The sequence below is a fragment of the Opisthocomus hoazin genome, chromosome 1, assembly GCF_030867145.1.
Source record: "Opisthocomus hoazin isolate bOpiHoa1 chromosome 1, bOpiHoa1.hap1, whole genome shotgun sequence".
NCBI lineage: Eukaryota > Metazoa > Chordata > Aves > Opisthocomiformes > Opisthocomidae > Opisthocomus > Opisthocomus hoazin.
The window spans coordinates 123,784,575-123,798,821 of NC_134414.1; the positions used below are offsets into that span (position 1 = coordinate 123,784,575).

The window sequence follows — 14,247 nt, forward strand, 5'->3', positions numbered from 1 at the left end:
ACTCTAGAAGCCCTTCAGTGCTCGAAATAGAGATGATCCAGAACAGTGTACAAGCGTCTTGCTCAATGTGTAGAACTGAAGAATCGGCTTCTGAACTCTCAGTGAATAAGTGTTTGGTTTTGGAAAGGGAGCTCTTCTCCTTGGGATGCCAAAGCAGTAGCTGGGCAAAAGCTCAAGGAAGTAGGGCATGTTTCCTGACACTGTTGAACAGGATGGGTGAAAGGAAGCCACCTGTTTGTGTGTTTTCCGCTCCCCATAGAAATATCCACCATATATCCTGTTTTCTGCTTCCGTTTCTGCATCACCATCCAAACTCCTCATTGTAGAAATACAACTTCAGGACATAACATTTTTCTGGAAATGAAGTCAATTTAGACATTCTACCTGTATGTAGTTAGCAGCACAAGTGAGAGAAAAGCAAATTATGTTCGAGCAGAAGTGGCCCAGCATGATCTGATGTTAATTCCCTGTTTCTTTTGAGGAGCTGGCGGGGCTATAGAGGGAAGATTTTTTTATGATCCAAAGTCATGTTAGTTACATGGTTTGGTGGGCGTTAATGTGAAAGATCAATCTCATGATCAGCTTACATTTGAGCTAAGTCCATGCTTCTGAAAATGTTGGTCCTGTGCCTCTTTCGAATCAGCACTGGCAATCTTGTGGCCATGTGGTGAGGCTCATTTGACTGAAAGCTTCCCCTGCTCGTCCCCTTCCCCCTCCACATGCTTGGTTATAGAGACGTCTCACTGTGAGTGAAACGTCTGATGACAGCAGAGTTTCACAACCGCCTTAAACCAGTCTAAACCCATCAGCTTTAGGTTTCAAAAGAAGTCTCATGTTAAATCACTTAATCATAGGCACGGAGTGACTTGAGTCAGTTACCTTGTGTTTCAGGACATGTTTTCCTTTGTGATTTCTCCTCCCCCAGGTGTGGACACCTAGAGAGCTGAGGGATCTGCCTCTTGCCTTCTAGACTTCCAGTTGGATGACTCCCCTCGTGCACAGGGGTGTGGTAGTGCAGTGCCTCTGTGCTAAACGTTACAATCCAGCTGGAAGTGCTGCAGACTGATAAAGACTTCCTCCGAAATGTTGACAGATGACTGTGTGCCAGCGGAATTCCTACCAGATGAGATAGTTTGTTGGATTTATGCTAGCTTGTAGACAACAAATAAGTGTCAGATTGACTGCAGCACAACAGACGGTGTGCACATAACTGATCTGGATAAGGTTTATGCTGCCAAATCATCAGGCCTGATATTCAGAGTGTGAGTCTGATAGAAAAGGTGTTCGAATGGCAAGCCTCAGATCAAGGGTAGGAACAGGAAAAGAAACGGGAGATGACTTGAATGGAAAGAGGACTGGCTTGTAACCAGTCTGATCTGTGCCAGTGAGACTTCTTCATAAAGAAGGCTGTAGAAAGAGGAAGCTGGAATAGTGTCTTAAATTTCTTTATCCTCTGCTCTGGAGACTGAACTGAGGAGAGTTTGAGTGGATTCTTAGTTGAGTTTAGGTTGTTTTGCTCCCTTTCAGAACGTGAAATGAAGAATGAACGTGCTCCTCCAATATAACCTTGATCGCTCCGTTAGGGTTAATGGCCAGTGTTCAGACATCCCATATGTTTGAAAGCAGAGTTGTCCTGTAGAGGTCTATGCAATTCTACTGCTGTAAATTCCAATTTTGGTCACGTATAGTGAGGAAATACGTAGTTTCTCCTCAGACTGTACTAAAGAGTTTCATTCTTCAAGGATTTTTGGTCATGTGTAGGGAGTGCAGGGCCAATATGAAACTTACTCACCTAAAAACTGGGAAACAGTTATGTTTAGTCACTGTGAAGGTTTCTGGAAAACAGCTAGGTACAGTCTAAATTGCTGATGAGATTTTTTGGCGTGTGGAGGAAAGGAGGGTATTGCATGTTAATTTAGCTGTGCTGTATTTGCAGGTAACCCACAGCAAAACACAGGTAGGACATGTGGTATCTTTTTCCTGCTAGGATGCAGAAGGCTTCCTGTGCCTGACAGACAGATGGCTGTGGTCCAGCACTGTTCTGTCCTTTAATCATTCCCAGGTTGCCAGCCTTTTCCCCCCACCTGCTTGTTTGCAAAACCCCGTGTCCCCCAAAGCAAGAAAAAAACCCCAAACAATCCAACCACAAACCAAAACAAAACCAACAGAAAACTGAAACTTGCAGTCTGGTGGGGTAGTGTGATTGAGGTGTAAGCCATAGCATGGTTGTATGATCAGGAAGCAACAAGCCAGACTAAAGTGGTGAGACAGGAGGAAAAAAAATATCAAATCCTAGCTATGTATAGTTCAGTGGATTCTGGGAGAATGCTGTAATAGTGAGAGAAGCATGGCAGCTCTGTAATCTCTAATTGGATCGTTCTTATATCCTGTTTTTCTTGACTACAGTTTTTCTATTACTTTAATGGAAAGCCATACCTTGGAAAGGACATACCGTTTAAAGACAGGATCACTTGGGCTGGAGATCTTAACAAGAAAGATGCTTCTATCAGTATATCAAACATGCAGTTCCGGGACAACGGCACTTACATTTGCGATGTCAAGAACCCACCTGACATTGTGGTCAAACCAGGAGAAATCCGAGTTAGAGTTGTGGAGAAAGGTATTCACCCTATATCACTTTTTTTCTTTCCCTTTTATTTTTTTTGCCTTCCTCCCTTCTGTGTCTATATCACTTTTTGTGGGGGTGGGGGAATAGCCTGGAGAGAACAGCTGTCTTTTAAATTCTCTTTTTCCAGGTCCTAATAATCGAACCAATATTCTCTCAGATGTTCAAGAAACTGAATGTCATACCCTTTTCCTCTATACCCACTAATTCCTGTGCTTTTAGCAAGTATTAGCAAAAGCTGATGGAAGCCATGCTGAAGCCCATCTTCTCATTTCAAAGTCCTGTGTATTTTCTTTTTCCGTATTATGCTACATCAAGGGTTAGGATGACTTTTCAAATCTCGGGATCGAGAAGAGAAAGTTGTAGACTCTTCTTTTTGGAGCCCATCCAGCACATATACTGGAAAACAGCACTAATAATCTGGCCCGAGCATGTACTGACAGACAATGAAATGCTACTGTCTTCCATGCGAAGGTGTTTGTGTTGGATGTTCATTCAGTCTCTTTTACTCAGACATTCTTACAGTATCCATGATGACCCTTATAAACTGTGAGGGCTAGCTACTTGCAGTCATTTAAGGCTTCTGATTAGCATTTGGTGACAGTGATGACAGTTGAAGAGCACTTATATTCTGTATGTCAATCTGTCTCTTTATTTGCCTTGGCCATTCAAAACATTTGATTGTCCTGGCTAAGCTGGAGGTCAGCCAAAGTGTGACTGTTCCTACAATGAAATGGTACTTACAGTGATCAGATTTCCAGATTTGTATTTAATAAGGACAAGAATAAATGTATTCATGAATGGTAGTGCTGATACAGCTATTCCATTAGATTTTAATATGTTAGGGAAGATACCTATGTGTATGCTTTAATTAGAATGATACTGCTCCTATAACAAGTGTGTACCCCTGCTCATGAGGTCATTCCATGTACTTCTGTAGGCAAGGTCTATATCTAACCCTTCCCTTTACAGAGCAGTTTGAGCTGGATGAGATCTCTGGAGGCCCTACCATCACTTAGAACTTTCTGTTTTTTGGAAGTTTGAAGTCTGTGTAAAATAGGGTCAGTTTATCTTCTTACCAGGTATTGATAGTCTCTATGAAGAAGCGGTATAGCAACTGCTGGTTTGGCAAAGTCAGGCAGTCTTGGCAAAGCCTCTTCAGGTTTTAACCCAGGTTAAGCAAATGAAGAGCGACTTCAGTACACTAATTCAGCTGCTGTTTTTCAACAGACTTGCATGCGGGCTTCCCCATAGGTGGAGCATCTGGACAAGAGAAGAGAGATTTGTGAAGGGAGCCCTGTATTGACAGTACTTCACGTCAGGAGAAAAATGCTGCAACAATTGTCTTCAAATTCTTAGCAAGACCTTGAAAACAGGTTTTCAAGCGATAGCTGTGATGTTGTCTTGCATTCTGACTTGCCTGAAATTACTGCTCTTATAATAGGTTGTAACTCATCCTGAACTGAGCTGGAAAATTTTTTTCAATTGAAACAAGTACATGTTGACTCTTGTGTATTTTTTTTTTTATTATTATTATGTATACATTTAATTGTTCTGAATCATGTGTCTGGTGTTGTGAACTGTTCAAAGCTACATACGTACTTTACACATTTTAAATGATCTCAAAGATAGACAGGACAAGGCGTAAGGGTTTTAAACTAAGGGCTGGTAGATTTAGACTGGATGTAAGGAAGAAATTTTTTACAATGAGGGTGGTGAAACACTGGGACGGGCTGCCCATAGAGGCAGTGGATGCCCCATCCCTGGAGACATTCAAGGCTGGGTTGGACGGGGCTCTGAGCAACTGATCCAGTTGAAGATGTCCCTGCTCATTGCAGGGGGGTTGGGCTAGATGACCTCTGAAGGTCCCTTCCGACCCAAAGCATTCTGTGATGCTGGAATTCTATGCTTGGGGAGCCTTAGATTTTGGATTAAACATTTAATAAGTTCCAGGTTGGCTTAACTGTTTAAAATTGCCAAGCCAACCTAACTCCGCTGATTTTCATTACAGTGTCTACATAGTGTTTGCACAAACAGCTCCATCAACTGTGTTGGGAGAATTGTGCTGGCAGGGATGAGAAGTAAGACTGTTCTGTCACTAGTGCATCTGAATCTGGAAAGGACTACTGTTCAGATTGTAAAGGACAGAAATTTGTAGGGAATTCCTAGTCCTTATGTTAGGCTGCCCCTACTTGTAGTAAGAAGCTACCTAACACTGTGTTCAGGACAGCTTGTGTTATCTGAAAGTAGTCCATCTTTGATCTGAACTCTCATGGGGGGGGGAAATTAGAGTTGTATGAAAATCTTTATGCTTCGCAGCAATGGAAAACTTCAGTTTCCTGCCTGCTTCATAAAAATAATGCTAACATGCTTTCAGTGACAGTGGAAGTTGCTTTGAATTACGATGATACATAGTGAAAATTGTTATTTGAAAGGCTGGGGTTAAGGCTTGTGTTAAGCTATTAACTTAACACCAGCTCTGAAAGCTAACATTTTGGTTATGTAGCTGGGACTCTGTACAATGAAGTCATTGGCTGCTCTGCAAGTACTTCTGAGGAATTCATGTAACTGTAGAGTGCTGAAAAATATAAGAAAAACTGGGGGGAGACATTCTTCAGCTGAACTATGTGATCATAAAATTGTGTGAGCTTTTCTGTAGTCTGTTGGACCATGTTCTGAGAGCCAATAAAGCCAGACTCTAGTTTCACGTGAAAACAGTTGCATTCTTTTATACAGTCTTAAAAACTTCTGTCAACAGAACATAACTTCTGTCAACAGAACATAACTGCTGTCCTTTACTCAAATTCAACCAACCAAAAAACCCCACCTGAGTCAAATGACAAAACGAGCAGATTAGATGGTGCCACATTTTTAATATCACTCTTTCAGCAGACACTCTGCACTATAGTTTTGGGTTGCGCTTACTTGCTCGCTGTGAAAAAATGTGTGTGGTTTTTTTTTTTTTTCTTGTGTACAAGGCAACAGGTGGTCTGCTGACAGAATTTCATCTCTGTTTTGATGCTTTTGCAGACAGTTATTTCTGCACTTGAAAAGGTGAAAAAGCACAGGAACTAGGGAAATCCTACTTCTCTTATGTCTCAAAATAGGTTTATCTTTGCATGAGGCTCAAACACAATCTCAGTCTTGTGTACCTGAAAAGTATCACCATTTGTAGGGCTCTCTTCCTTAATAGCAGGTGGATCTCTGGGCTGCCGAAAGGTTCTGGAAAGCAGGGGTGTCTTCCTCTGAATTGTGGGACTCATGTCTTCATCCTTAATTCCTTATGAAGACTTGGAATTGCCACATTGTTATGAATTGGGAATCTGACACTGGAGAGCTAGGAAAGCTGCTGATGCGATGTTTGGCCAAACGATGGTATGATCAGTGAAACAGCTATAGGTCGGTTAGCCCTTCTCCTGAAAGTCATTGAACTCAACATGAACAGTACTAAATGTAAGCCCTGTTTTCTTAGCATGATGCCTCCGCTTCAGGGTATTGTGTTGGTCTGCTCCCTTTTAGATAAGTATGTCAAAATGGGCTTGGTCTACACACTGCAAACTTGCTGGGAATGCTTTGTGTAAGCGTGGTCTGTGCTCGAACAAGTCCAGCAAGGGCAACTAAGGTGATTAAGGGACTGGATCACCTTTCATACGAGGAGATGCTGAGAGAACTGGGGTTGTCTAGCCTGCAAAGGAGAAGAAGGGGGGCTCTTTAGCCTGCAAAAAAGAAGAAAGGCTCAGGGAAATCCTCTCACCAGGTATTTGTGTACATTGATGGGATCTAAAGACGACCGAGCCAGGCTCTTCAGTGGTCTCTAGGGATAGGAAAAGAGACAATGGGTGTCAATTGAAACACAGGAAATTCTCTCCGGACATAAGAAAATACATTTTTACTGTGTTTGAACACTGGAATAGGTTACCCAATGAGGTTTTGGAGTCTCCTATCCTTGGAGATAGGCAAAACCAAACTGGACAGTATTGAGCAAACTGTGCTAGCTGACCCTTCTTGAGCAGGGAGTTGGACTAGACAATCTCAAGAGGTCCCTTCTGACGTCAATGATTCTGTGATGATCAGCTGCAGGTAGCCGACAAAGGTTTTTCCATATAAAATGTTTTACCTTTTGATCTTAAACTTATTCACTTGCATTTGGTGCAAGCAGCTAGTGTACCATGGAGTCTTGTAAGAAACCCTCTGGTCTAAGGTGTTCCTTGCATTAAACATGATGCAGGGGGAGGGAGGGAGTGACTTTGTTTCTTACTGGGAAAGGCGATAGGGGTGGTCTATGTATTCTTTGTCTTGTGAGTCTTCTGTACTCATTCTCTGACTTCTATTTCTGGCTGCTATTTCTTGGCCTACCCTCCCCCAAAATTATATTGGGGAAAACGTGAATAAAGCAATACTGTGTTCCTGTCAGCATGTTTCTAGTATCGGACAATGATCCTGGCTTAAAGGAAAGAACGACTCTATAAAAATACATAGAGATGTATTTTGAGACACCAGAATCCTATATAAACACTCGTAAGAGTGCTCATGGGTAGTAACTAGGCTGTCTGTTGTGTGCTACCCAGATAACACCCAGCCTTCAGCGCTCATAGTTGGTTAGCAGGGTGCTATGTTCAAATCTGCTTTCAAGTGTGCCTGCCTTTTCCTGTTGACCTCGGTGGGAATTGCCAGATGAATGTAACTTCTTTTTTTTTTTTCCCTTTTCAGATACAAAATGAGACAGAGTTGTCCTCATTGTCACTTGTGTTCCCTGACATGTAAAAATTCTTGGTTCAATATAAAGTCTCTTCTGAAGGACAGTGGCATTAAGAACACTCTTGGTGTGTGCTCTGTTCATATGTTATTCTGCTGGCTGCCTGCTATCACTACCAATTAGGCTGCATGTTACAATTCCTGGATATTACATTAGTGCCTCTGCTCTAAACAAACCCAAGGTCAAGAGCATTTGTGGTTTGCACTTCTGTTAATCAGGGAATGCAGAAGAGTTGAATGTTTTCTCCCTTCTCTCCCCAGACAGCCTGCCTGCGTTCCCCATTGCCATGGTGGCAGGGATAGTCATCGGTACGGTTACAGGTCTCTCACCGCTCATCTCTATTGTCGTGTGTCTTGTCATCAGAAAGAACAACTCTAAAAAACGATACTCTGGGTAAGAGATCTCCCTCCTCACCTGTGGATGATGTGAGGAACAGCAGCAGCATCAGAGGGAGGGCTTAGGGGGGTAGGAGTTGTTTCAGCCAAGTCTCGACAACCATGGCTAGAGATAGGATGTGGCCATGTGGAACACTGGTCATCTGCCTATAATGATTATGTTTGTGCTGTGCTTGAAAAGACCTACTGACCATGAGTTGCACCTGAAAATCACCAAATGTTGGAGCTGATCCCCAGCCACAAGCCGATATGCCCTAAGAACATTTAATCCAAGATCCCCTAGCTCTGGTCTGTTCCCCTTCCCTCCAGCCCTGCTTCCCCCTACCACCTCCAACCCCCAAAGGAAAAGTGCCACATGTACACTTTGAAGGAATGCTCTGTGTTGAGATTAAGACTGGATTTTTCAGTTACCAGTGTCTGGCTCCTGAGCCTGGAGTATTCTTGCCAAAACCCCATTCATCACCACACTTCAAAGTAAGGAAGGAGTAGCCACTCTGCATTCATTCTCATTCACTGTCTGTTTTTTGTTAACTGTTACAGTCCCTGCAAGGTTTTTAGTGTTAGGAGGATAACTCCAAAGTGAAGGCCAGATCTTTGAGTGGGCATATGAAAAAGCAACAAGAAGTAACAAAGGCAGACTTGAATCCTGTGGTGATGGAGCTTGGTGCTGGAGGGGGAGGCACTTCCATTTTTCTCCTCTCTAATTAGCTGGTAATTTACTTCTGTTAAGAAAGAATGAAAATTATGTATGTAGTCTTAGAAACAAACCCCAAACTTACAACTTTCTTCTGTTCTTTCCCCAACAAATATTCCTGCTTCCCGCAGGTTCTTTGGGTTGCCTCTGGGATAAAAGAAAATAACTCCAAAAATAAACTTAAGGGGATTTCTAAATTAAACTTTGCCCTGTCATTTTCCCAGCTGGAGAACTTAGAGAAAGTGAGTTGTTTATTGCCCAATGGTAAGGATAAATATAGCAGAGGTGGCTGTGTGTGCTCAAAATTGTGTGGAAAGCCTGTTTTTCCCTTTCTGCATGTGTCCTGCCCCTAAGAACTGAAAAGAAGCCTGCAGTGTCATGCACCAGCTGTGTGCGTGAGGTGGTCCGCTTGCCTTGCTTCCCAGTGACCTGCTCTCCAGTGTCTTCCTGCTGAAGGACACACCCTGGTGCTGAGCCTGGAGCAGTAGTTTATGCACTGTAATTTCTTGTAGTAGATTTAACTATTCTCTTGGGAAAGTAACTTCTGAAATTTAAATACTGCTTTCACTGACCATGCCAGCTCTGCATGACGTGTAAGGAGAAAACAAGTGTGCTGTGACCCCCTCTAAGCTTATGGACTGTTTTCTACATGATGCTAACCCAGTGTGTGGTGGTGGTGGTGAGATGCACTTACTCTTAGATAACCATTCTGCCTTGAACTGAGGTGGGCTGGGGCACTGCGCGGCATCTGGAACCCCTGCATGGCCACGGTCTCCATTCATTCTCTGACTCTGGTGTTTTGTTTTTGTTGTTTTTTTTTTTTCCTTTCTGCCTTGGTGTGCTGGGATCGGATCCTGCTTACCTTCCTCTCCTTACAGAGATCCTGATATAGACGCCAGATTGGGAATGTAACAGGGCTGGGTCTTCTCTTCCAGTCCCACTAGACACCATGGTAACTAATCAAGTTGGTGGTTGCTGTTAATACCTGTGTGTATGTGTACACATTTCCTCTTCCTTTGCTGACTAACCAGCTAGTTCTCTACTAACATAACTTCACTGCAATTTGTGCTGCAATCTGTTGACAGAGGGACGATGCATTTCACTGGGTGCTTGGGTTTCATTGTCTCATGTCTAACTGGGATGGGATTGCTGTTTATCCTGGATGGTGTCCCTCCATCTCTTCCAGCAGTGAACTCACCAGTGCATTGACTAAAGCACAGGAAATTCACAGAATTCAGAGCCCTTTCTGTGTCAGAATAAAAGTAAATTACCTATAAAGTGTTCCTCTGGCTCAGACAGCCTGAGTGTTTGAAAACCTGCAGTGATCCAAGTGCAGTAATTGCTTAAACCTGAATTACGACTTTTAGATAGTGTAGATCTGAGGAGTTTTGTGAATAAAGCAAACAATTCATGAGTATGTAATTTTGGTAGCAGAAGGGCTGCTTTGTCTCTGAGACAGTAGAAGCCTCTTGCCATGATGGTGGGGGCAGTATTTTATTTTTTCCTCTTCTTACTGCTGGATGTATGAGGAGCTAAGTCTTCTGTGGTTAGACTTACCAAAGGATAAAAAATTGTTGCCCTGTGAGGAGGTGGTCTGCTTAATGTCACTGTCCTCATTTGTTTGTTTCTATACGTGCTTTGTACACTGTCTGTCTACAAAGATTGGGGGAAAAGGATGCCCAGTGGTCAGAGGGTTGTGGTAACAAAGGGAACTCCTGTGTCTGCTGCCAAGGAGGTGGCTAGTTTTCTTTCCTGGGTGCTTGGGTACAAGGGGGTAGACCTAGCATTTAGACACCCATTACTGCATTGCCTGGAAGCTACTAACGTTAAGTTTAAGGGCATTTGCTCATATACTTCGCTCTGTGGTATTCATTTCTTTGTCTGTCACAGGCTAGTTTTCAGTCCTTGTTTAAGCAGATGGAAAGAAGTAAACTGAGAGTGAAAACTGACAACCTTCTTTTAGGGGTTTTGGTTCTTACTACAAGACAGTTCTCGTGTTTGAAAAGCAAGATTTGCCTGACTTGATATTCAAGTAGCTGTATCAGGACACATAGCTTTTGTGTCACGTGTGACTCTTAAAGTCATTGCTGCAGAGACTGGTGTCTGTTGTGAGCGGGCAGAATTATTTTGGGATTGTAGCCTAGCCAAAAGCAAGGGAACTAGTGGGGAGTTTGTTAGGAAGTACCTTTCTGGTACAGAGAGGTGGTGGCTCTTGCAAGTATTCACTCTAACTGTAGCACTGGTATAACACTTGCCTCTGTGACTGGGGCTGTTTAGCTTATAGTTAGGAGACGATTGCTGTTTACTGCTGTTGACTGAGTCTGAAGCCTCAGTGAAGAAAACGCTTATGGTTTTAGACAGGTTGGGTTGAATGGGAATATCTAAGGAACAGGGGTTTTGGAGGAGCTGCTGTCCTATGTTAATAGTTGTTCCTGTGTGTTGCTTACCAGTGAGACTCTGGGAGGAAGGGCAGAAAAATGTCTGGGGAGAGATGGAGAATTATATGTGTTTATTTCAGAATACGTTATGTTCATTTTTACTTTGGCATAATCTGCCACATTCATCTTGCCATCACTCGTTTTTTGTTTTTGTTCTTTTTTTTTTTTTTTTCTTTTGTGTGCCTCTTGAACATTGTCGTGCAAACTCTGCTCTGCCACCTCGTCAGCTGCAGTACATCTGAGAGCTTGATGGCACCGGTTAAGCAGGCTCCGCAGAAGTCGCCCTCCGACACAGAGGGTCTGGTAAACAGCGTGCCCGCCAGATCACACCAGGTAAACTCCTTCCTGCGGCTTCCCAAAGCAGGATCCTCCCAAAGTGTGGGGGAGATGGCATGGAAAAGATAAAGGCAGGGTGGGACAGATGAATTAGGTGCTGTCTGTTAAGGTGATGAGGGCTGGGGGTGGTAAAAGTGTCTTCTCTGAACAAGGGATGGACAGTAAGTTGGGACTGGTGAGCTCGTCCGTAGAAGGCTGAATGCGATTGAAAGAATAGTGTCTTGATATTAGTTGAGATGGAGTTTTATGCCCTTTTTGTACTAATGTATAAAAAAAAGATGGTTCTGATCTTGCGCGTTACCATACACAAGCGGCAGTGAAGTATAAGGATGAGAGCCTGTCAAGGATGAGGAGTGGGCAGTGGTTAGCTGTAGAGGCAACATTGTCTACTAGATGCATAATCACCCCATAAAGCTGCCTAATCTGTTCTAGGATTGCAATGGGGAGGAGTTTTACTTACTCTGTCATCCCTGTGAAGGGGCATGCCCTGTGGCATGTATTTCCTTCACAAGGGAATGAGCCAGCACAGTGCAAACACTGAACAGTGATCATCAGTTTGAAGGTGCCTCTTGCTGCTGAGAGCACTCCTCTGCTAAGCCACCCAACTTTTGTGGGCTTGAAATTGCCACGCTTTGTCTTGTGCTGGCTGCTGTTGGCAAAGTTCTGCTGACTTGGAAGGAAAAAGGTGGCTCTTATCCAGACTTAACATCCCGTGGGAAATCAGTCAGAGAGAGCATGAGTCAGACAGGGATTCTACGCAATAAATAGTTACCTGTTAACAGTGTACAGGATATCCTTATTTGTAAGCTGTTTCTTACCTCTTGATTTGCGTATTTCCAGCAATTTGCCTGTGGAGGTATGGATCCTGAGTGAGTTGAAGTCCAAAATGGACTTTTTCTTAATTAGACACCTTTTAGCAAGTGGCTGCAGAGAAGTGTGTGAACCGATGGGTTTCTATATCAGAGTTCATACCTGATTTCTTAATTTCTCCTGACAAAATAATGGAGATGTGTGTTAATGTGTTAACACTACAGGGAAAAAAAATACAGTGCTAACAGTGAGCTGGAAAAAGTCCCAAGTTGGGCTTCCAGTCTGGTTTTGAAATGCATCTTGTTCTTGGCAGGTGCAGTATTTCCAGAGTTCTAGCACAAATGCCGACAAAGTTACCTGCTGCCTTCAGACAACCATTATTCTCTAAACATAAAGGCAATATACTGAAGTTACAAGATTTAAAAATAGTTCAGACTTTGAGTGGAGTGGGTCTAGTAACAGCAGGCTGCCTACAAGGCCTAGGTAAAGCTTGAATTTTCTGGTCCGTGGGAGGGGCGTCTAGAATGGGGGAATAAAAAAGCTTACATGTGGGATGTATGTTGCAGTAACTTGGAGCCAACTTCCCTAGGTCAAAAGACCAAGACGTTTTATCTAATTACTGCCATGGTACGAAGCAGTACATGCAAGTGCCCTGAGACTACGTGGAGGAAGAGTTTTGCTGTTCTGCACTTACATCCTGAAAGCAAAAATACTTTTATCTTCTGTGTAACATTTTGGTGTGAAAACTTGCTGTGTCCTCACCCTTCTGTGTCCCCCGTGTTCTGGGTCTCAGTGTGCTGGAAGGAACATGTCAGAGGTAATCTAAACTTTGTAAAGATAGCTGAGAGTCAGTGTGCTTTTGCCCTCCTGTAGTCACTCCAGTCTACTTATTCCTTGACGGGGTCCTCCAGGGTCTTCCTGCTGGTAAGTTCCTAAAGGAAAATCCGAAGTGTGAACTCTCCTGACCTCAAAGGAAAAATATGGCAAATGGCTTTAGTTTTGTTTAGTTTTAGTTTAGTTTCTTAGTTTTGGATCTCTTCCGTCAGGCAGAGAGCTTTGTTTGGATTTTCTTTTCTTGGCAAACATTCCTAGCAGCAAGTGGTTCCTCTACCTTCTGTTAAGCATTTGCCCGATCTTTACAGAACAGCAAGGAAACATATTTACTTTTCTTTGTAAAGATCCACAATAAAATCAGGGTAGATCAGATTTTTGACAGATGGTTTAAATCAGTGAGGAAACTAAATTGCAATTGATTTACACATTTTTGACTTCTAGCCATTGTTTTTGAAAGAAAAATAGGTGATATCATCATGCAAAATAACATACTTGAAATCTAGCATCACATATAAATAAAACCTGTTATTTCTGGGTAATCAAGAAATTATTTGTAGTATTCAAGCTTTTGAGCTGTGGTGTAGGTGAAACGCGGATAGTCGGATTCCTAGCAGTTCCCAGAAGCTGTTGCAGGCTGCTTGCTGATTGAGGCGCGCTTTTGTGTCTGGGATTGCCTGGCAGCTTTAGACCAGTGGTTCAGTCAGTGCTACCCTCAGACAGTAAAAGCCTGTGGACGTCCTTGTAGCCTTTTACCAAGTAGGATGTGTAGGAGGTGACTGAATGCTTCGTGCTTCACTGGTGGAGAAGAACTGTGAATATAAATACACAACCCCCGCTTCTGCAAGTTAAAAGCAGCGATACAGGTGTTTGTTCTCGAAGAGTGGCATTTAAATTTATTAAATGAAGTTTATTCATTTTGTTATTTATGTATCAGTTTAAGAATCAGTGATGAAGTATTTGACCACATCACAGCTGAAAGTGCACTTGAGCCTGCACTTGCTTTGTGTTTTGGTTGCAAGTTTATCAAGATCAAGTGTGGATCTTGCTTTCTGGAGTGCCCCAGGGTGCTGAAAGTATGCTTATCTGATTCTGTGAGTGTTCAGCTGGTTATATCCGCTTCGCTTGTTTTCACTGTGTCTCCCTTCTCAGCAGGGAGCTATGTTCTGTCCTGTCAAATTTGTATGTGGTGTTTCTTCTCTATGCCATCATTCCCTAGTGACTCGTATTGTACCATGACTGTTACTCAGATGAGTGAGAAAAGCATTTCCAAGGAAGGCAAGAACTGTATGTGTTTCCCAGATGGATGTCCTTGTTTAGCTGGTGGTCTGGGTTGCAGCAGGCATACTGGAAGGCAGATG

At 43.0% G+C, this 14,247-nt stretch overlaps 1 protein-coding gene across 4 annotated transcripts in view; it reads left to right on the forward strand.

Annotated features, from left to right (window-relative positions):
* The window catches only part of MPZL1 (myelin protein zero like 1), a 40,658-nt gene that overhangs the window by 18,526 nt on the left and 7,885 nt on the right, over positions 1-14,247 (forward strand). Inside the window, exons 3-6 of one of the 4 annotated variants that reach the window (XM_075434689.1) lie at positions 2,407-2,620; positions 7,643-7,775; positions 9,350-9,423; positions 11,137-11,193. In XM_075434689.1, the coding sequence (XP_075290804.1) occupies positions 2,407-2,620; positions 7,643-7,775; positions 9,350-9,383 (381 nt within the window). In that variant the 3' untranslated portion in view covers positions 9,384-9,423; positions 11,137-11,193. Of the gene's footprint in view, positions 1-2,406; positions 2,621-7,642; positions 7,776-9,349; positions 9,424-11,136; positions 11,243-14,247 lie in introns of those variants that run through there. The other 3 variants (XM_075434671.1, XM_075434679.1, XM_075434700.1) reach the window with 3 other exon arrangements.